Here is a 21,215-nt window from a genome sequence, read left to right as displayed (position 1 = left end):
TGCCAGTCTCTGAGTATACTGTGCATACACTGATGCGAAATAAATGGTTGGAGACGATGAACCAAATCGTCAAATCTACCTGCCGACATCTGAAAATATTTGAAATGCAGTTCCTCGTCCATGTCTCTCAGTGGCCGGACAAGCACAGAAAATTCACCCTCCTTCAGTTTCAGTCGCCATTGTTCGAAGTTTGAGTTTCTTCGTGTTGAGTTTCAACATGAAGGAACTCAAGACAGTGGCATAGAAACCCCACCGCCAACTAGCGCTTTGGCGGTGAATTGCAGAGAGACGCAGACACACCAACGCACAAGTATAAATGCTCACAACGGCGTAGCCCACTTGTGTAGGCTACAGCATAAGCTAGTACACACAACTATAAATCAGCCATTATATTTCATAACACACTTAACAATTCTGAATCGTAACCAGTCCAATGAGCACAATGCTGCAACTTCTGGCAATGGTAAACCTCATTTTCAGTGGAAAGAATTGAGAATAGCCCCAAATATTTAGCTAGACAAGAAGCAAAGCCTTTTGCTACCAAATCTAAACAGATGAAAAATGCCATATTTTCTGGCTATCCCAACAGGCTAACAACTGCAAATAAATACATCTGATAAGATGCCATGTAAAATGCTGTTAAACAATTTGAAAGCTTGAGGAATGAATGGAGTGGGGCTTAGTTTGCAATCCGAACAGGAATAAACTGCTATTTCTCAGGTTAACATCGACCTCATTTGGAGTACTCCAAGCAATTTTAATTTTATGGCATTTCCCAGTCAAGAAAAGATGTGGCTAGGAGACACTGCAGTGAATTTTACCAGCATGATTCTGGGGTGAGCTCGATTTCAGAAGATCACGTTAAGTGGGCAACCAATTTCTGCAACTATGAATGAGAAGCTATTGAAATAAAACATTTAAGATTCTTAAAGCATTTGATTAGCTTGATGCCAAGAGGTTGTCTTCTTTGCATGCAAAGTCCAGAACTGATGTCCGGAGTTTCAGGATTAAGACGACAAAATTTCAGTACTGAGCTTCAGAGGCTTATGAATCCTTGGGATTCTGTTCACCAGGGGAAATCCTGATGTTCAATCATTGACTACACTGGAGATTTAAAATTATACTTTTTGAAATCAGTGAAAGAAAAAAATATTGTGGCTATCGGGTGATAATGTTGAGTTGAGAAAGGTGGTTAGTTATGCAAACATCCAATGGTGCATCAGGCTCAGAAAGTATCTCTGGGTTACTCTGAAATCCTAATATTGTGTTCTGATATTCTTATTATGTACTTAAAAAACATTTTTAAAAAATATCTCAGCCTGAATCTGTCTACCTGCTTTTCAGTTGATATGATAAAAATAATACAATAAAATAAACCTGAACTATTTCTTGGTCTATCTCAAAAGCCAATGGATTGCAATGCTCTGTATGTCACTGGAAATGGTATGATTCAAAGGGAATGCCTTTTGTATTTTAAATTTCATGTCCATTCAGTTAATGATTTGGCCTTTCAATGTGGAAAGAGTATTTGAGAACATAAACTCCTATTGGAACTAAGTGATTGCCAAACAGTAGCTGATTATAAGTGCAAATTAAGATCAAGAACAAGGAATCTTAGAAACAGAAAATAAATAAAATTGCCAAAGTTGTAACCTAAAATCAAAATGGAAAAGGCTGGAAGAACTCAAACAGTCAAAAACACTCGGTGGAAATGTTTGAATTGTTCTCTCTCATTTTGATGATGCCCAATATTCCCATAAAACAATGCTGAAATCAGAAAACAGGTTTTTGATAGACCCAACAGCACAGAGACAGGATACATAACAGGGTGCAACTTCAATTCATTTCATATAGTTGTGTTGTTAGTTTTGTATATTGATAATTAACCTATTCACAAATTATACAACATTGAGATTCGTCAAGCAGCCAACACAAAGACCATACCCAGTCTAGATATTCTCACTTTTCTCCCTTCCCATCAGGTAGAAGATACAAAAGCATGGAAGTGCATATCACTGGGCTCAAGGACAGCATCACTCCTGCTGTTGAAAGTGTATTGAATGGTTCCCTAGTACAATAAGATACACTTTTCATCTCATAAAATACCTGGAGACCTTGCACCTTATTGTCATCTCCACTGTAACACTATTCCACATTGTTGTTGGTTTATCTTCAATATACTGTTGTAACAAATTGATCTATATGAATAGTAATGCAAATCAAATTTGTCACTGTATCTTGCGCATGTGACAATAATAAAGCAATTTACCATTCAGAGGCTAAACCAAACATACTTAACCCAAAAGAAACATCATCACAAGAAGATTATGAGATATCATTTTGTAGCTTCTGCTTTCTGGCACCACAATTTGCTTTGAAGTGGTTTGCTCGGCTTTATGTTGTAAAGAAATTGGAACTTTTTTATACTGTACTATTACATTACAACTTACACCATCTCCAGATGTTTTCAGTTCCAGCTTGGTATTTGACAGGAGTCTAATTTTCCAAATGAATTAGCACAAGTGTAAGGCAGTACAGCTACTTTATAATCAATATGTATGAATACTACATTATTCACTGGTGTAACAAAATAGAAAATTATCTGTCTTATTTTGTAGTTCATTTTTAATTTTATTCATGATATTTGAAGCTAAAATAGGTCCTCAAAAATGAAATCTGTGCCACAGTTAGCATGAAAATAATCAAGTTAAAAGGACTGAGATCAGAAACAAAATGTACTAATATTCACCACCAAATCAATGTGTCACCTCATATTGACTTAATCACTTTTATTCCTTTGAGGGCATTTTCCTCACAAAAATGGCAATTTTAATTTTCAGTTTGGTTCTGAAGGCTTCATTTAAAATGTGAAAATGTCTTTCCTTTGCAGAATGACTATCATTTTCTGTTTTTGTTCCAGATTCCCAGAATTTGTAGCTTCTCCTTTAAGTGAAAGCACGTTGTTGCTATCTGAATCAGTTAGCAACCTTCCTCTTTGTACTAGTTTCAAAAATAGAAATGACTGTTTTTTTGCTCAAGTCACTGTCTATGTGCTACATAGGGAGCACAATACGGTGCTATTGCAGTTCAAGGTGTTAGCCTTCCGATAATTTGATCTTGAAGGTATAATGCAGCTTGTTAACTTCTGGAAAAACTGTTGTGCAGTATCAACAGATGTCAGCACCTTAACCTCCAAACAAAAACACTGAACAGAGCCATATTTAACGACAAAATCACCAACATCCTCTTCATGTAACATACCATGAAACTGAACCTTTATCTCAGGGGTTTCCAACCTTTTTTATGCCATGGACCAATACCATTAAACATGGACTCCATGTTGGGAACCCCTGCTTTAATCACAAAATTCCTGGTAATCAGAACCCCAAAGAGCTAAGAAAATTGTACATGAACAAAATAAAGATCTAAATAGCAATTGCTAAGAAGTGTATATTAATACTAAAGAAACCACAGGCGTAGCTGCCTTTCTGCAAACAGCACAGGAACAAGCCCTTAGGGACATGATGTCTGGTGCAGCCAGTCATCTGAACTAATCCCATCTCCCTTCACATTATCCCTATCCCTCTACTCCCTGCTTGGTCATGCATCTGTCTAAATGTTTCTTAAACATTCCTATTGAAAGTGTTACCACCATCTCCCCAAGCAGCGCAACCCCTCAGCATCTGATGCTCCAGAAAAAACAAATTTCTCCACTTTCTCCTTCTAGCTAATTCTCTCCAGTCCAAGCGAACCTTTTAAACACCCTCTCCAAAGCCCCCACATCCATCCTATAATATGGCAACTAGAACTTCACACAGTACTCAAAGTATGGCCCAAGTTTTATACAGTACAGCTACAGTATGACTTTTATTATACTCAATGCCAACCAATGAAGGAGAGCATGCCATATGCCACCTTTGCAACTCTATCCACTTGCATTACTGCTTTCAGGGAGTTATGAATACAACTCAAGAGCCCTCTGTACATCAACACTCTTAGCTAAAGTATGCTTTCCTCCTGCTTCTCAAAATGTATCCCTTTACCTGTCTGGGTTAAACTCCATCTATTATTTCTCCATCCAGTTTTTCAGCTGATCTATAATAAGCTGCATGTTTTGACAGCCTTTTCTCATTATCCACAACTTCACCAATTTTCATGTCAAACTTGTAAACCAGACCAGCTATATTTTCATCCAAGTCATTCATAGATATTACAGAGGACTCAGCACTGATCTTTGCAGGATCACCAGACAGAAAAACTCTCCTTTACCACTAACTTGTCATCTATGACCAAACCAATTTTTGGGTCCAATAAACTCATCATAGATCTCCTGTGATTTCATCTCCTGGACTTGTCCACTGGGAAGGACCTTGTCAAATGCTTTACTCTAAATCCACACTGACAACATCTAATACCATATCATCTTAATCACTTCCTTAAAAAAACTCAAACCTCTGACAATTTTGTAAAGCAATCAGTTCCCAGAAGAAATAAAGTCCAGCTTGAACATGACTCAACGTGAAGATCATAGAACAATAAAACTAAGTGTTCTCTTTGTTTTTGGCAACCTAGGCCATTTCACCCACACATTGCTTAGTCAATGAACAAAAGGGGTTAAAAATATTAAAATAGCAGAATAGAGAACACGCTGACCTGATGTTGATTAGAATAACCTTATGTAAGAAATTCTGTTCTAGACAACGTTATATATAAACAAATGCATGCAAAAAAATCATAAATACATTTTCCACAACATATGTATTTAACATATAAGAATTTTCTATCAGCAGGTTTGCCACAAGACTAGCAGTCAATTGGGTACACGATGTGGGGAATAGGAAAAGAGATTAAGTGCTATCCTTTATATGGATTGATGGCATAATATCACGTTCACTGGCAATGGTAAAACAAAAGAGAACATTTTCTTCAGGATTTAAGTTAATAAATAATCCAAAATATTCCCCAATGTTGTTGTATTTATAAATAAACAATGAGGTCATCACTGAGGAAGTAAAAGAAAAATAGTGAAAAGAAATCTTCACAATATATTTCAAGAACAGGAAGTGATCTTACCTGCATCAAATTAAATCTTGCCACTTCGTTAATTGGCGCATCAGAAATTATCCCATACTGTTCTGGATTCACAATTGCTGGGCAAATGAAGTAGGCAAGCAATAGATCTGTGCACATGGCCTTCACCTCCCCAATATCCAGCCCCTCCATGCAAGATAAGGTTTTATACATTTGAGATACAATCCAACGTAAGCTATGCGGAAAACAGTACGTATTCTGTTTGAGATATCCAATAAATTTGTTTACCAAAGCTACTAGCTTTGCTTCGTTGCTCTCTACCATCTCCTGCACCTTCCGTCTGAACTGCTCTGTACCTTTTTCCCCAAAAAGTTTCTCCTGCTGTGCTGGAGTAAATCTTTCAATAAGCTTATTTGGATCAGTTTCCAAGTGATCCTCATCTTCCACAAGAAGCAGCATTATTGGTTCGTGCAAGGTTGCAGTGAGGAAAAGCTTGGCCGAGTACAGCCCCTCCGAAAAAAGTTTGAATAAAATGCTGAAGGTACAGGCACCTTTTCGAAGCAACCGCCGAGGATTATCACTTTCTTTCAGTTCAAACTCAATCAGGTAACGCAACACCTGCAGGAGGTAACTCTCATCTTCCTGCATAATGCAGTTCCCATAAAGGGCAGTAAACACTGTCAGAATGACACTGTGGGTACTCTCATGATTAAGCTTCTCCCCAGCAACAAGACACGAGGCAACAAGTCGTGGGTTTTCTCTGAGTCGATTTAAAAATTCACCGTACAGCGTCTCTTGGAAACCCAACTGCTTGTAACCATCCACAAACTGAGTATCCTCCAAGATCTTTGCATGTTTGCAGCATTCTGCTGGAGATGCTTCAACACTGAAATAAAAAGGGAAAAGTGTATTTTCTGAATATAGGCAATATTAGTATCAGCAAAATTATTTTAAGGTATTCAACACATAGGCAGCTGAATAATTAATATCAGAAGCTTAGTTCTCTTCAAGCTCAAACCAGGTCACCCAACCTCAAATCAACAGGACCTAGCTGTACTTATTGGGTTCAGGCTGGACCCATGACTAGCAAAACACATACAGGTTCTCAGGATTGAGATTTATTTCACGTACCAGCAGATCTCTATAATGATTAGAGTAACTGCTGTACACAACAAATGGACGAAAGCTTGAATTTATTGAGTTCCTGCTCCAACAGTTTTTTCCTGTGGATTTTCCCTTCCCTCAAGATTGTTTAATGTCATTTCCAGTATACAAGTGCAAAGGAGATGAAATATTTGTTATTCCAGATCCAATGCAGCAAAAAAAATTATGATAAAGAACATAATAATTGAAAAACAAAGTATAAATAGCTTATAGACATAGATTGATTGTATGTTACTAAAGTGCCATCAGGTACAGGAGTGTCTGTACATAAGATGACTGACAGGAAGTGATAAAGTAGTGGTAGTTGGGGTGGGTCAGTGGGTGGAGGTGTTGATCAGCCTTACCACTTGGGGAAAGTGTTTTTGAGTCTGGTGACACTGGCGTGGATGCTATGTAGCCTCCTCCCTGATGGGAGTGGGACAAGCAGTACATGAGCAAGGGGGCTGCGATCCTTCATGATGTTTCTGGCTCCTTCTGAAACCTGTATATGGTGAATTTTTATGTCATTCCCAACTCTAGTACCTCCAGCTAACAACGTGAACAGTATAAAATCTGACTTGTACATTTCTGTACACCATCAAACTATCAGGAAGTTATTCAAAGAAAATGCTTTATGCTCCAAATCAGGTAATTAAAGTTTCCAGATGGATTCTATTACTATTTCTTATGTTTTTAAACACTGGAATACAAATCATCCCTGGGATTTATAATCTTGCAATTACAGTTTCTTTGTGGTGTACATTATTAAAACAGATCACAAGAGCTTTTATGTTTCTCATCTGATAATATTCTTATACTCTACCTAGACCTTTCTTTATTAATTTCCTGGCCCTCCTTTGCTGGTTTGAAAATGCTGCCAATCTTCAGGCAATTAGTATTCTTGATAATTTCATAAGCCTCCACCTCATATTTAAAGCCCATCTTTATTTTCTCATGAGTCAGAAGATTAGGATTCAAAATATAGTGCTGGCAAGTTTGAAAGCTGATAAATCCCAAGGACTAGATAATACGCAATTCACAGTTTCAAAAGAGATGGCTTCAGAGACTGTGGATGCTCAGGCGTCATCCAAAGTTCCACAGATTCACAATCACTTTTTCTCATTAGATTTTGTCTCTCGAGGGATATTTTCCTGCGAGCTGACACTTATTTCTTTAAATGTTAATCACTGCCTCTCCATATCAAACTTTTCTATGTACTTTCCCAATCAATCAAAGCTAATTTTTCTCTTACGCTTCACAAGCAATCAAACATCAAAAATCAGCCAACGGTCCCATTAAGTAAAGAGTCTTCCTCATTTATTTCATATTGCCGTAGTTTTCACGAAACTGAAAGAAAATTTGTACGTTGTCTTGGTACAGTCAAATTTTAATTTGTAAACCTGAGAAATTGTTACTCCAGTACGTAGACCAATTCTTGTTTCTTAGTCACCTTGAATTTGGCAATTAAACACACATATTTTCTTACTGTCATTTGTAGTTTATGTACTGCACTGTACTACTGCCACAAAACAAATTTCATGATATATGCCAGTGAATTTAAATCTGATTCTGAGATAAGACTAGAGAAATGCTTGCATGTAATTATTATCAAGTTGTTAATGTTTGCTGTGCCTTTGCAACAAGGATTACAAGTATAGACAAAAAGCAAGAGAAGATAGAAATCAGCTCAAACATCTTTACTCCAAGCAGCTGTCAAAATAGTTAAATGTCTGACATTCAATAAAGTCGAAATACATCTTCTGTAAGTGGAAATCTTGATTTTGTTTTGCTAAGTAGGATAGTCCTATTTTATTGTTTTATCTTTTTTCATTACATTAGGTGCCATGTTAGCAAAACACTATTACAGTTCAGAGTTAATTCCGGTGCTGATCAATAAGGAGCTTCTGTATATCCTCCCTGTAGAATGTGTGGATTTTCCTCGGGTACTCCAGCTTCCTCCCACAGTCCAAAGACATACTGAGTAGGTTAAATGGTCATTGTAAATCCTCCCATGATTGGGTTAGGATTAATTGTTGTCGGGGGGCTACTGGATGGCATGGCTTGGCTGCCAGAAGAGAATACTCTACACTGTATCACGAAATCAATAAATTTATAATTATTCTACTATAGATATTGATCGTGTTTAGCAAATACCGAACAACCAGAAATACATTTACCATGGAGGGAATCTTCACAGTCGATATATTTTCAACAGCTTGTAAAGATACATTCATGACACTGAGATTGAAGTTAATTGGGAAAGCTGATGCAGAATACTGCAACTAAAAAAAAACACAACAAACTGCTACAGGTATTCAGCAAGTTTAATAGCATCTGTGGAGGGAAAGAAATTATTGACTTTTGGTCAAGATCCTATATCAAATCTGAGAGTGGAGTAATATAGCTCAAATAAAGATAGAGAGGGGTGACACAGAGGATGGTATGTGATAGGTGGGCTGAGCTAGGATGAGGGAGATGGGTAGATAGTGGTCTGCCCACAATGGCCATCCAGAACTCGCAGTTGCTTCCATTCCCACTGCACACCTGTCTTTTCTCAGTCTTCTCCATTGCCTGGGAAAGGCCAAACACAAACTGAAAGAACATCACCTCATCCTGCCTGGATAGATGAACCCCCACTGCCCACCCCTGCCCGATGATTGGAATGTTGAAATTTTCAGTTTCAGGCAAAAACTTACTCCATGGCTCCCCTCTCTTTCTCTGTCCTTTCAATCCACCCTGGAATTCCCATTTTTGTTCCTTCGTTCCATACCTTTCTCCTTCTCCATCACCCATTTTTATTCCCTCTCCCTCCCTGTTCCATCCACATACTACCCATGCCCTGGTCCTCCTCCTCCTCCTCCATCTGCCGAGCTCTTTCTCAAGTGGTTCCCATTAACCACCTACCTTACTTACCATATGCTACCACCGTGGCCTTCCTGTTCCCCATGCATCGCCCTCCAGTCTTTGTCTCTGATTTCACCTCTTCATCCCTCCCATGACTTGTATCTATCTTCTTTTTCTCCTCCCTTATCTGCTTCCATCCATCACTCACCTGCCTGTCTCCTTCCACCAAAGCGATAAGTATTTATCCGAAACCCAACAACCCGAAATACATTTCCCATAGAGAAAATGTTCACAGTTTACAGATTTTCAATAACCTAAAGTTGTGAAAGTGCTCAAGTGGGTTGAATTCAAAGCAGAGCTCGCCACCACTTTCTCAGATCAAAAAAAGAGAGGGCAATTAGCTTTGGCTTTGCAAGCACCTTCACAATTAGAACTGGTCGTCAAGTAAAAATGAATTCTAATTAATTTGAACAAAGAGGCACAAAAATTCAAAATTTGCATCAATTATCAAAATTAAAGTCAAGACACCAGTTAATAACTTCCATGCATTTGAACCTTTGTTTTTCCAATGCACTTTAAGTAGTAAAGTCAGATTATGCTCATTCATCCCACATTGGCTTGGCATTGGTGGCTTCCATCAAAAGATAATCAGCAGCTGCCAAGTAATGAAAATCCAAGCAGGACAATGATTTAACATTAGAATTTCCATATGGGAAATGGCCATGCCCCATCCAATTTGATGTCTACTGCTAAACAGAAAGGAACTGAACAGACAGCAACAGACTCCTGGCACGAAGTGAGAAAGCTCTGAGTCACAGTCCAGATTTATCCAACTCACCTGAGAATGTTCCACTTATCTAGTATGCCTCATATTCCTAAATACTGCTTCCTGCGAGTAATCTAATTTACATTTGATCAAATTGATTTTCTGGCCATTGTTTCTCCTTAGCAGCTACTTTTTTTCCCCTTTGGTTGAATACAATTTTTCTCAATTTCTTCACCAGTGTCCGCTGAAACCTTCAACTGCAATAATTAGACTGTAAATTGTACTAAGAATAGCACAGCAGAAATCAACACATTACACATAAAACAAATACTGAGAGTTCATCAGAAACTAATACTGAACATTTTGCCAAAATGAAATTGTCTTTTTTTAGTTATATTGCCATGCTTTCGATAAAACCTCTAAATTCACATTGATCTTACCTTGTTAATATTAGACGGTCTAAGTTAATTCGCTGTTGCTTTGCAATCCATGCTGAACAGTATAGTTTTTCTGCAGTTTTGAGCACTTCAGCATTTAACCGCTGAAGCAATTGTTTTTCAGAGTTCACATAAAGACGTTCTTGCTTGAGGTGATGGGCCAAAGTGTGAAGGTCAGGCTTCACCATCTTCAAAATGGCACAGGAGGGTACACCAACTGTAAAACACAAAGAAACGAAATAAGGCACAGCTGGATAGGTAGAACCCGAGTAGTTAGAAATTGCCTCAAAAATTTTACAATGTGAGTCAGCTCCACAATGTGTATTAAGTTAATGACACCAGCTACTTCAAAATGAATCACTCAAGAAACCTAATTTTACAATTCTCATTTTGATCCTCCCAAAAACACAACTGTCAAGGCCAAAAGCACAAGATATAGATGTAGCTGTCTGCTTAAAACAAAGGCATCATTATGCACTTTCCCAGATGCTCAGGAGTAAGCCAGGCAGATTATATTTATCTCCTTTACTACAGCTTCCATGACAAACTTAAAAGTGTAGTGTACTTCCAACTTTACAAATTTATCTGCACACTCTACATTGACGAAATAAAACTGTTTACCAATTTTTTTAACAAGAAAACTTCCTTTTGTTTTATGATCACAAGAGATTCTGCAGGTGCTGGTATGTGTTATTCTGAATAATGATGTCAGGATAATGGCCTTAAATTACTTCAGTGCAAAATATGTCAAACTAGCTTATTCAAGTTAGAAAATATTCATCAGATGATGCTTCACTGACTGCCACACTTTCACCTGCTTGTTAAGGAAACAAAATAATCAGTAAGTCATAATGGAGAATTACGCCATTTTAAGGATTTTCTTCCTACTTTCATGATTACATATTTATTCTCTTTATCACAATAATTTTGAAAATGGAAAAAAATATTTTTATCAAAGGATTACATGAAACAATATTTTGATGAATTGATCATCATTAAACCATTTTGATGTACTTTTGTCTCATGATACGTGATGGTGGGGTGATGGATCTACCATAAAAATAATATGCCCTGTACATTAGGGATCAAGGATTACTGAAGCAAACAACAGAATCAAAGCCAATAAAAAAATCTGCAGGATAAAAAATAAACAAACCATCCAGCCCAACATGCAGCAGTGCTCTATATTGCTCCTTGTACTCATTTTAAACAATTTAAAAGTCCTAAAAGTAAAAACTAAATCAGCTGCTAAAATTGCATGATAAATGCCTATCAGTTTTTAACTATTTCAAAAAAAATGTTAGCTAACATAAGTGATGAACAAGACAAAATCTGCAGATGCTAGAAATCCGAGCAACACACACAAAATGCTGGAGGAACTCAGCAGGCCAGGCAGCATCTATGGACAAGAGTACAGTTGATATTTCAGGCTGAAACCCTTGTGCAGGACTGGAGAAAAAAAGCTGAGGATTAGGATCATCATAAATGATATAAAGATTAAAATAGGGGAAATATTCAGCAAAATAAATCATCCTGTTAGGTACCATTCTTTAGTATGCAGCTTTTAAAAAGAAAATTTGGTAATATAATTTGAAAAGTTATTGGAAAACATAGGTAGAATGGATCTGTTTGTAATGCAAGTAGTACTGTGAAGTTTGCACTGACCCGATGACTGAGTTTACAGACATGATAAAAGGAATAAACTTATAAAATTTCTGCAAAGAACTTTCCCCTATAAATCATCAATCCGAAATGTGAACTCTGTTTCTCTGCATGCAGATGCTACCCAACATTCTGTACATTTGCAGCGTTTTCTGTTATTATTTATTATATTGACTGCTATGATGTTATGGCTTGATTTACAACTTGCAATGCATTGATTTTAAATAGAATTTTTTTAAAAAAGGCAACATTCAGACTGTCATTAAAATCCAATTGCGTTCATCTTTGGAAAGGAAATTTGCTGTATTTGCCTGGCCGGAAGGCAAAATCCAAAATATTGACACAAATACCTCTGTAATGGACAAGGCACAGATAGTGGAATCTGGAGCAAAAAGCAAACTACTGGAAGAAATCTGTAGTTCAGCCACCTAATATGCAGGCAAAAGAACAGATGATGTTTCATGATGCGAGATCTCGATCCAAAACTTTGACGTCCGTTTGCTTCAACAGATGCTGCTTAACCTGCTGATTTCTTCCAGCCCTCTGGGATGGCTTAGCAAGCCACCTAGTCCAAAAGCAATCAGAAATGCTAACAATACCAAACTCCATGCATGACTACTTACTTTTAAAAAAACGCAAAACATTTGTACTGTTTTTGTTTAAGAATATTGTTTTAACCCCCACCTCTAAATCAAAATGCATCAAAAACAATCATTGATCAAAGTTTTGTGTCAGAAAATAAAATATTGACAAAATAAGTCCAATTAAACTGACAGGACTGCATCAACAGGTAAAAAACAAGTACACTGAAATTATGTTTGGTTTAGGTTAAATTTAATGCTTTAGTGCTAGAAATAGTAAGGCTTTTCACCAATAATAATGGAGCAACATAGCAATACTCTATAAGAGGAAAGATAGTCTACGAAGAAAATACTTCAGATGGTAACTGTCTTACAAGGATCATCTCCAAGATCCAGCAGTAAGTGCAGTAGCACAGCCGTTAATATAACACTCTACCGTGCCAGCAAACCAGTTTCAATTCCCTGTACTGTCCCTAAGGAGTTTGTACGTTCTCCCATGACCATGTGGGTGCTCTGGTTTTCTCCCACATTTGAAGGTTATGGTTGGTGAATTGTTATCATGCTATGTGGCACCAGAAATATGGTGACACACAAGTTGCTTCCAATATATCCTCAACACAAAATACTCTGCAGATGCTGGGGACAAAGCAACACTCACAACACGCTAGAGGAACTCAGCAGGTCAAGCAGCAACCGTGGAAACGATCAGTCAACGTTTCAGGCCAGAACCCTTCATCAGGACAAAGGGTTCCAGCCCGAAATGTTGACTGATCGTTTCCACAGATACTGCTCGACTTGCTGACTTCCTCTAGCGTGTTGTGAGTGTTGCTCCAACATATCCTCAGACTGTTGGTCATTGACGCACATGGTGCATTTTTGCTTACATTTCAATGTACATGTAAAAATTAGAGCTAGTCTTTAATTTTAAGATGAGTACTGTGCTCAGTTCTGGTTGCCTCACTATAGGAAGGATGTGGAAACCATAGAAAGGGTGCAGAGGAGATTTACAAGGATGTTGCCTGGATTGGGGAGCATGCCTTATGAAGATAGGTTGAGTGAACTCGGCCTTTTCTCCTTGGAGCAACAGAGGATGAGAGGTGACCTGATAGAGGTTTAGAAGATGATGACAGGCATTGATCGTGTGGATAGTCAGAGGCTTTTTCCCAGGGCGGAAATGGCTAACATGAGAGGCACAGTTTTAAGATGCTTGGAAGTAGGAACAGAGGTAAGTTGTTTTTTTTTTAAACACAGAGAGTGGTGAGTGCGTGGAATGGGCTGCCGGCGACGGTGGTGGAAACGGATAGGATCTTTTAAGAGACTCCTGGACAGGTAGATGGAGCTCAGAAAAATAGAGGGCTATGAGTAACCCTAGGTAATTTCTCAGGTAAGGAGATATTCAGCACAGCTTTGCGGCCAAAGGGCCTGTATTGGGCTGCAGGGTTTTCTATGTTTCTATGATTTGATGACATACACTACTTCAATAACCAGATTTACCCATTATGTCTATTTACAAAGGGGGGGGGCGGGAAATTGAAGCACAAAAATGGAATTAATTTATTAACTTTGAGGCAAGGCCAGCAAACAAAAATATGAAGATTAAAGACTTCAATCGAAAATTCAATGGATCCACTTGACATTTGCTAGTTCTATCACCTTCTCCAAAAAGATGTAAGCTTAAAAAGGGCAACAGCAAAGAAATTATAAGTTCCAAAGCAATTCAGATCTCTGGCTGACTTGTTTTCAATATATTTTGAATTCATGTCCAGAGACAAGGCTCTCTAATGAAAGAGATGAACAGTGTTTCACGCAGCTCAGTGCTGAACTGGCTCTGTGGCTGTAGACTCACTTTTGGGGGCTATTGCAGTTCATGTTCTTGCATTATTTGTTACTATTTTATTATCCTTTGCACGATTTTTTTCTTTTTTCACACATGAAATGCTTGTTGCTCTTTGTTGAGATTTTGTTTCTCTCATGGATTCTATTGTTTCTTTGTTTTATGGTTGTCTGCAAAAAGATGAATCTCAAAGTTGCATATGGTATTCCTACTTTGATAATAAATGTACTTTGAACAGTTTCTGATTATTTCTGGTCCTTTATTACTTAGCTTTAAATTATACTTTTTAAGCAGTGTCAAAAACCTAGCATAGCAGCTGACAAAGTCATCCAAATTCCCTGAAGCTTTTATTGCCACACATAACATCGCACTGTGTTTCTGAGTCACCATCTTCACTCAGACTGCCACAAAAGGATGGGTTAGAAATGAGAATTGGTTGGTCACAAAACAACATTTAACTCAAATATATATTCTGGCTCTGAGGGATTAACATTTCAATTTACTGTGAAGGCAGAAAAGAGAACACTGCTAACATGAAACACTCATCCTGCTTTGCTTTTCTTCATCCAGTCTATAAATATTTATCCTACAGATAAAATGCAGGCTTCCCCCAGCCATTGTCATAATTTGCATGATTACCCTCATGGTCTGAAGAATTAAGGGTTCAACTGAAACTTCCTTTTGACTTTACTGAACTCCCTCAGACAGTATTTTCAATTATTTACCAGGATTACATGACTTTGGGCAATTACTGAACAACTTCATTTGTTAAACTTTGCTAATTATCAATCAAAGGGATGACTCTCAATTGTAGCAATACCCAACTTCCTAGCAGAATCTGTATGAAAGAAAAAGCCCAAGCAAAACAATTTATTTTGCTAAGATAAATTTAAAGATAAGCATTAAAATTAATTATTCCTCAGTGAGTTAAACTGGAAAATCTTGTTACAGCAGCAGACGAATTGTGCATCTACTTAAACTGTCTGGCTTTATTTATTTCAGACTTCTCTTGGCAATTATGGGTGGTAGGGTGGAGATATACATCTCTACCAAAGGAGGTGTCAGGCACTCCTCCACTCTGCTAGCCTGCAGGTCACTCTCGGGCAAGGTGTGGCACCTGTTTAGCCCCCCCACCACCCCCGGATCAGGGTCACCTGAAGCCATGGGAGTAGGTGGTGGATGGTCATATGAGCAGCTGGTGCATATGACAAGTCCTGGTTATGTGAGCACTGACACCAAGCAGATAATTGCTGAAAAGTACTGATAATACCTGGGATTACCCGTTTTGTAAAGACACTGTCCAGAAGGCAGCAATCACAAACCACTTCTGTAAATTTGCCAAGAAAAATCAGAATCAGGTTTAAGAGCACTGGCATATGCCGTGAAATTTGTTAATTTTAGGGCAGCAATACAATGAAATGCATAATAAATAAATATAGAGAAGGGAAAAATCTGAATTACAGTAAGTAATTATCCATCAATAATTAAGTTATTATCCATCAATAATTAAGTTAAAATAAGCAGTGCCAAAAATAAAAACAGTAGTGAGTAGTGCTCATGGGTTCAATGTCCACTTAGGAATTGGATGGCAGAGGAAAAGAAGCTGATCCTGAATCGCTGAAGGCACACACTCGTGGTCATCATGCTCATAGATAAGGCCACGTCAATACAACATGGCATGGAATGACGATGACTGGCAGTTATCCGAGGAAATTTAATCTTTACAAAACCTACTCAGACAAAGTAAAGTTTATATTAGCTGCTTAGGACCTGCAGCTCAGTACTCGGACTTCAGAATGCAGGTATAAAAGTAGGACAGCAAAGTGTACCAGAGGAGAAAAAAATTGATTCAAACTTTTTTTCTGCTGCTCAAACAGTGAATCAACCTTAACCAAGCTACACTCAGTGGCTACTTTATTGGCTAGCTCTCAAAACAGTTTGGGCTGTTTTTCCCCCATATTGTGACTACGTTCACAATAGACAATAGGTGCAGGAGTAGGTCATTCGGCCCTTCGAGCCAGCACCGTCATTCACTGTGATCATGGCTGATCATCCACTATCAGTATCCAGTTCCTGCCTTATCCCCATAACCTTTGATTCCGCTATCTTTAAGAGCTCTATCCATCTCTTTCTTGAAAGCATCCAAAGACTTGGCCTCCACAGCCTTCTGGGGCAGAGCATTCCATATATCCACCACTCTCTGGGTGAAAAAGTTTTTCCTCAACTCTGTTCTAAATGGCCTACCCCTAATTCTTAAACTGTGGCCTCTGGTTCTGGACTCACCCATCAGCGGGAACATGTTTCCTACCTGCAGCATGTCCAATCCCTTAATAATCTTATGTTTCAATAAGATCCCCTCTCAGCCTTCTAAATTCCAGTGTATACAAGCCCAGTCGCTCCAATCTTTCGACATATGACAGTCCCACTATCCCAGGAATTAACCTTGTGAACCTACGCTGCACTCCCTCAATAGCAAGTATGTCCAAATTTGGAGACCAAAACTGCATACAGTACTCCAGGCAGCATCTGTAGGAAGAGGTGCAGTCAACGTTTCAGACCGAGACCCTTCGTCAGGGTCTCGGCCTGAAACGTCGACTACACCTCTTCCTACAAATGCTGCCTGGCCTGCTGCGTTCACCAGCAACTTTGATGTGTGTTGCTTGAATTTCCAGCATCTGCAGAATTCCTGTTGTTTACAGTACTCCAGGTGTGGTCTCACCAGGGCCCTGTACAGCTGCAGAAGGACCTCTTTGTTCTTATACTCAACTCTCCTTGTTATGAAGGCCAGCATGCCATTAGCTTTCTTCACTGCCTGCTGTACTTGCATGCTTGCTTTCAGTGACTGATGTACAAGAACACCTAGATCTCATTGTGCTTCCCCTTTTCCTAACTTGACTCCATTTAGATAATAATCTGCCTTCCCGTTCTTACCACCAAAGTGGATAACCTCACATTTATCCACATTAAACTGCATCTGCCATGCATCTGCCCACTCACCCAGCCTGTCCAAGTCACCCTGCATTCTCATAACATCCTCCTCACATTTCACACTGCCAACCAGCTTTGTGTCATCGGCAAATTTGCTAATGTTACTTTTAATTCCCTCATCTAAATCATTAATATATTGTAAACAGCTGCGGTCCCAGCACTGAACCCTGCAGTACCCCACTGGTCACCGCCTGCCAGTCTTCTACTGCTGTATTGTTTATTCAGAGATGCTCTTCTGCACACCATCGCAGTAATGCATAGTTATTTGAGTTATTATCACCTTCCTGTCTGACCATTTTCTTCTGATATCTCTCATTAACAAGGCATTTTCACCTACAGGACTGCCACTCACTAGATTTTTTTTTTGTTTGTCAAACTATTCTCCGTAAACTCTGGAGACTGCTATGCATGAAAACCTCAGGAGATCAGCAGTTTCTCAGATACTCATACCACCCCCTCTGGCACCAACAACATTCCACTGTCAAAGTCACTTTGATCATATTTCTTCCCCATTCTGATGTTTGGTCTGAACAACAACTGAACCTCTTGACCATGTCTGCATGCTTTTATGCATTGAGTTGCTGCCACATGATTGGCTGATTAGATATTTGCATTAATGAGCAGATGTATGGTGTATCTAATAAAGTGGCTGCTGAGTGCAGTTAATAACTGCTGGCTCTATTTGCATTGCCAGTTATCACACAGCACAATTAGACCCATACAGTAACTTCAGCCTTGGAAGCGTAATCTTCTCTGTACCGGTCTAACAGTACCCTTTTCTGTTTACAGCAGAGACCTTTTTAATGCAATGCTATTGTTCCTTTTACACTATGTATATGTATACTTTGTATACTTTTACACTTAAAGCCTGTGACTTAAAGAATCAATGTGCAAGCTATTTGACGAAGGGTCTCGGCCTGAAACGTCGACTGCGCCTCTTCCTATAGATGCTGCTTGGCCTGCTGCGTTCACCAGCAACTTTGATGTATGTTGCTTGAATTTCCAGCATCTGCAGAATTCCTGTTGTTTGCAAGCTATTTGAATTTGTTTCACAACTATCTCAAGTGGAGGCAGAAAATAAGCATGCCTTTTGTTGTTTTGGATTAGATTTGTATGAATAACAAAAATGACAGAACTTCAAATTGACTGCATCATTCAATTCCTTGAATATTTAATATAGTAGATTCCACTTAACTGGGACACGTCAGGACCAGTACATTTGGGCCCAATTAAGCAGCTGCCCTATTTCATGGAAATAGTTTAAAAAGTATTAAAAAAAAAGATAAACCGAGTAACAAATTATGTATTTGAATGAAATCCAGAACAAATTAGAGCATTACCAATACTGTCCAATATCAACGCATTTTCTCAATGGGTGATGTCCCAAAGAGTCAAGAACAGATTATTCAACTAATTAACAAATCTGTACTTCACATTGCTTCACGCCCTAAGAATCACGATGATGTTTCCTTAAAAACCCAAGATACTCAGTCCATCACAAAAAGATGGAGTCAATAAAACACAAAGAATCTAAAGTTACTTGCACTTAACTCATCGTCTGTACAAGAGATTTATTTTACCACAACAGGTACAAACTGTTGCAAAGTGCAGAGGATTATTCACAGTATCAAGGAAACAAGGGCTTGCTTTTAACTGCAGCCTTTTGCACAGGGCACAAACAAAAGTGACAAGTGGATGATACGTTCCTCGAAGTTGACGCATAACGTGAATAATTATTTAAATGTAGAAAATAGGAATGAGTTCCAGAGGGCCTCCTAAATAGGTTTTATCTATTATTTATTCACATTTTCATACCAATACGACACAAAAGCAGTACTACAAGACAACATTTGTATTATATTTAATCAATTTAAGGTAATATTCAATGTAATAAATCATAGAAAGTTAACATCCTCTGGTGTACAGTACTCACCAACAGTGGCAGGTATGTTTGCTCCAGGAGATGAGCGGTTGTTGTGGTGTTGGGCAGCTTTACACGGATAAGGTGGATGGTTGTGGTCGTCAGGATAATATCAAGCACAGCAAGGGGTGAAGGAAGACTCACAGAACTCTTGGAACTGCCGGCAGCAGAAGATTACACCGATTTAAATAAAGTGGTGAAGGCTGTTTGCTTGGCAGCATTGTGCTTCTCAGCATAAATTTGCTTGTAGGGAAGAAGGGTTGACGGCAGAGAATGACTGAAATGCTGACTCCGTTCTAAACTTGGGTCCATGTCCTTCGCCATTTGTGACAAGCGTTCCGACTTCCACCATTCCCTCACCGTTGGTATACTCCCGGGATTTTCAAAATCATCTGTTGCTTGCAACATCTGAGAGATAGTTCGCCATAAAAAAATATGTACACCTGGAATGTGGATTACACCTTGGTCAAGTGGTTGAATCAGCGATGTTGTGTTAGGCAGCAGGAAACGCACTGTTATGTTAGGATGAATGCTGTCCAAATGTTTAGGATGGGCTGGCACATTGTCAAGCAACAAAAGAACTTTAAAGGCAAGATTCTGTTCCCGGCAGTAGCGTCCCAGAGCTGTGTTACCTTCAGCTGACGCCGCACTATTTATAATTTCCAACTTTTTTTCAAGTGTTAAAGCAGTTCTCTGCCGCTCGGCTGACAGCCCAAGACATGACATCAGACGCTTAGGAGGCATAGTTAAATATTTCAAGCGCAAAATCATTGCACCGTAGGTAAAACCAACAAAAGTTTAAGATCATACATCCACACCTTGCCAAAACCAATGCAATACTGGCGGGAGTGAAATTGTGAGGCACGCGCACCTGACTTGTATTGGCAGGAAAGCGCTGCTTCTCATTCCAACAGTGAGACTATGAGGTGTGCGCACGTGACTTGTATTGACGGGAAAGCAGTGCTACTCGCATAACTGTGAGCTTTGGACGCATATAACGAGACGTTGGTAGAAATAGGTTCCTCGCGTAACTGTGAATCCGCATAGTCTGAAGATACATATAACGAGGATAGGGTGTAACAATTTGATGCACCACCCAGCCACATACAAAATACTACGTAAACAAAACAACACGGAACAAGATTATTCTTGGTTCCTTATCAGTAGAAGGTCATCAGCAATAAAGTGACCTAAGCCTGTTCTTTTGCAATTATCTGTATTTTTAAATGAAAGATTGCTACTGCATTGTAATTATAAACAAATAATACTAGCTAAAATTAGACACAGAATGATCATACAAATACAAAGTGAATTTAACAAAAAAAAGTGCATGTGATCTTTGTACAGTGAAATCATTCTTGGAATAAAATAACCTACAGATACAAAATCAAGTTCATGTTGCCATTAACACAGGAAACTCTTGACAGCTGTGTACAACGAACCATCACCTGTATTTCAAAAGGATCTGGAAGATATTTCTGAATTACTGCAACAGTGTGTTTTGAGAGACATCAACAGGAAACAGTTGCAAGTTTGCCCATCTTCAAAAGAAACAGCCTAACCAGGAGCAAGGTTAAGCTCTCACATTTTTTCAATAGTCAGAAGCCAGAGGACAGGATGGAAATCATTAGTCTGAAAACAAAATACAGTGGATTCCAGTTAATCAGGGCAGCCGCTTAATTAGGATAACTCTCAAAGAACAAAAATTAACCGAGAAAATAGCTGGATTCCCTTCATTTATAGGGCTTAATTGGGCCATGAGACTGATGCTGAACAGTTTCTAACTAGCGTTAGTCGCGTGTGCTTGTGTGGCCATTAGACACTACACCCTGCATGAAGCAAAGTTTTTAAATAGCGTCATTTGCATGTGTTTGTTTTCAAAAAGAGATAATTTTTGTCATTGATAACAAGAAATAAGCAGCAAGACTATTCAGAACTGCTTTGCTCATGGAGGTTTCAAGCAATCAGGCTGGGAGTGAAAATAAACTGAATTCACTACTTCAACAAG

General features: G+C 38.6%; 1 protein-coding gene across 8 annotated transcripts in view; it reads right to left on the bottom strand.

Moving 5' to 3' along the window:
- gapvd1 (GTPase activating protein and VPS9 domains 1) overlaps nt 1-21,215 on the bottom strand; it is a 121,381-nt gene that overhangs the window by 81,613 nt on the left and 18,553 nt on the right. For all 8 annotated transcript variants that reach the window (XM_063073400.1, XM_063073404.1, XM_063073405.1 and 5 more), the window contains 2 exons: nt 10,225-10,438; nt 5,074-5,917 (listed from right to left, as the gene is read on the bottom strand). In XM_063073400.1, coding sequence (XP_062929470.1) covers nt 5,074-5,917; nt 10,225-10,409 — 1,029 coding nt within the window. In that variant the 5' untranslated portion in view covers nt 10,410-10,438. The remainder of the gene's footprint in view (nt 1-5,073; nt 5,918-10,224; nt 10,439-21,215) is intronic.

Source organism: Mobula hypostoma, chromosome 21, assembly GCF_963921235.1.
Source record: "Mobula hypostoma chromosome 21, sMobHyp1.1, whole genome shotgun sequence".
Classification (NCBI taxonomy): Eukaryota; Metazoa; Chordata; class Chondrichthyes; order Myliobatiformes; family Myliobatidae; genus Mobula; species Mobula hypostoma.
Note: the sequence above shows the minus strand (reverse complement) of the source record. Positions and strands in the feature narration are given on the sequence as shown.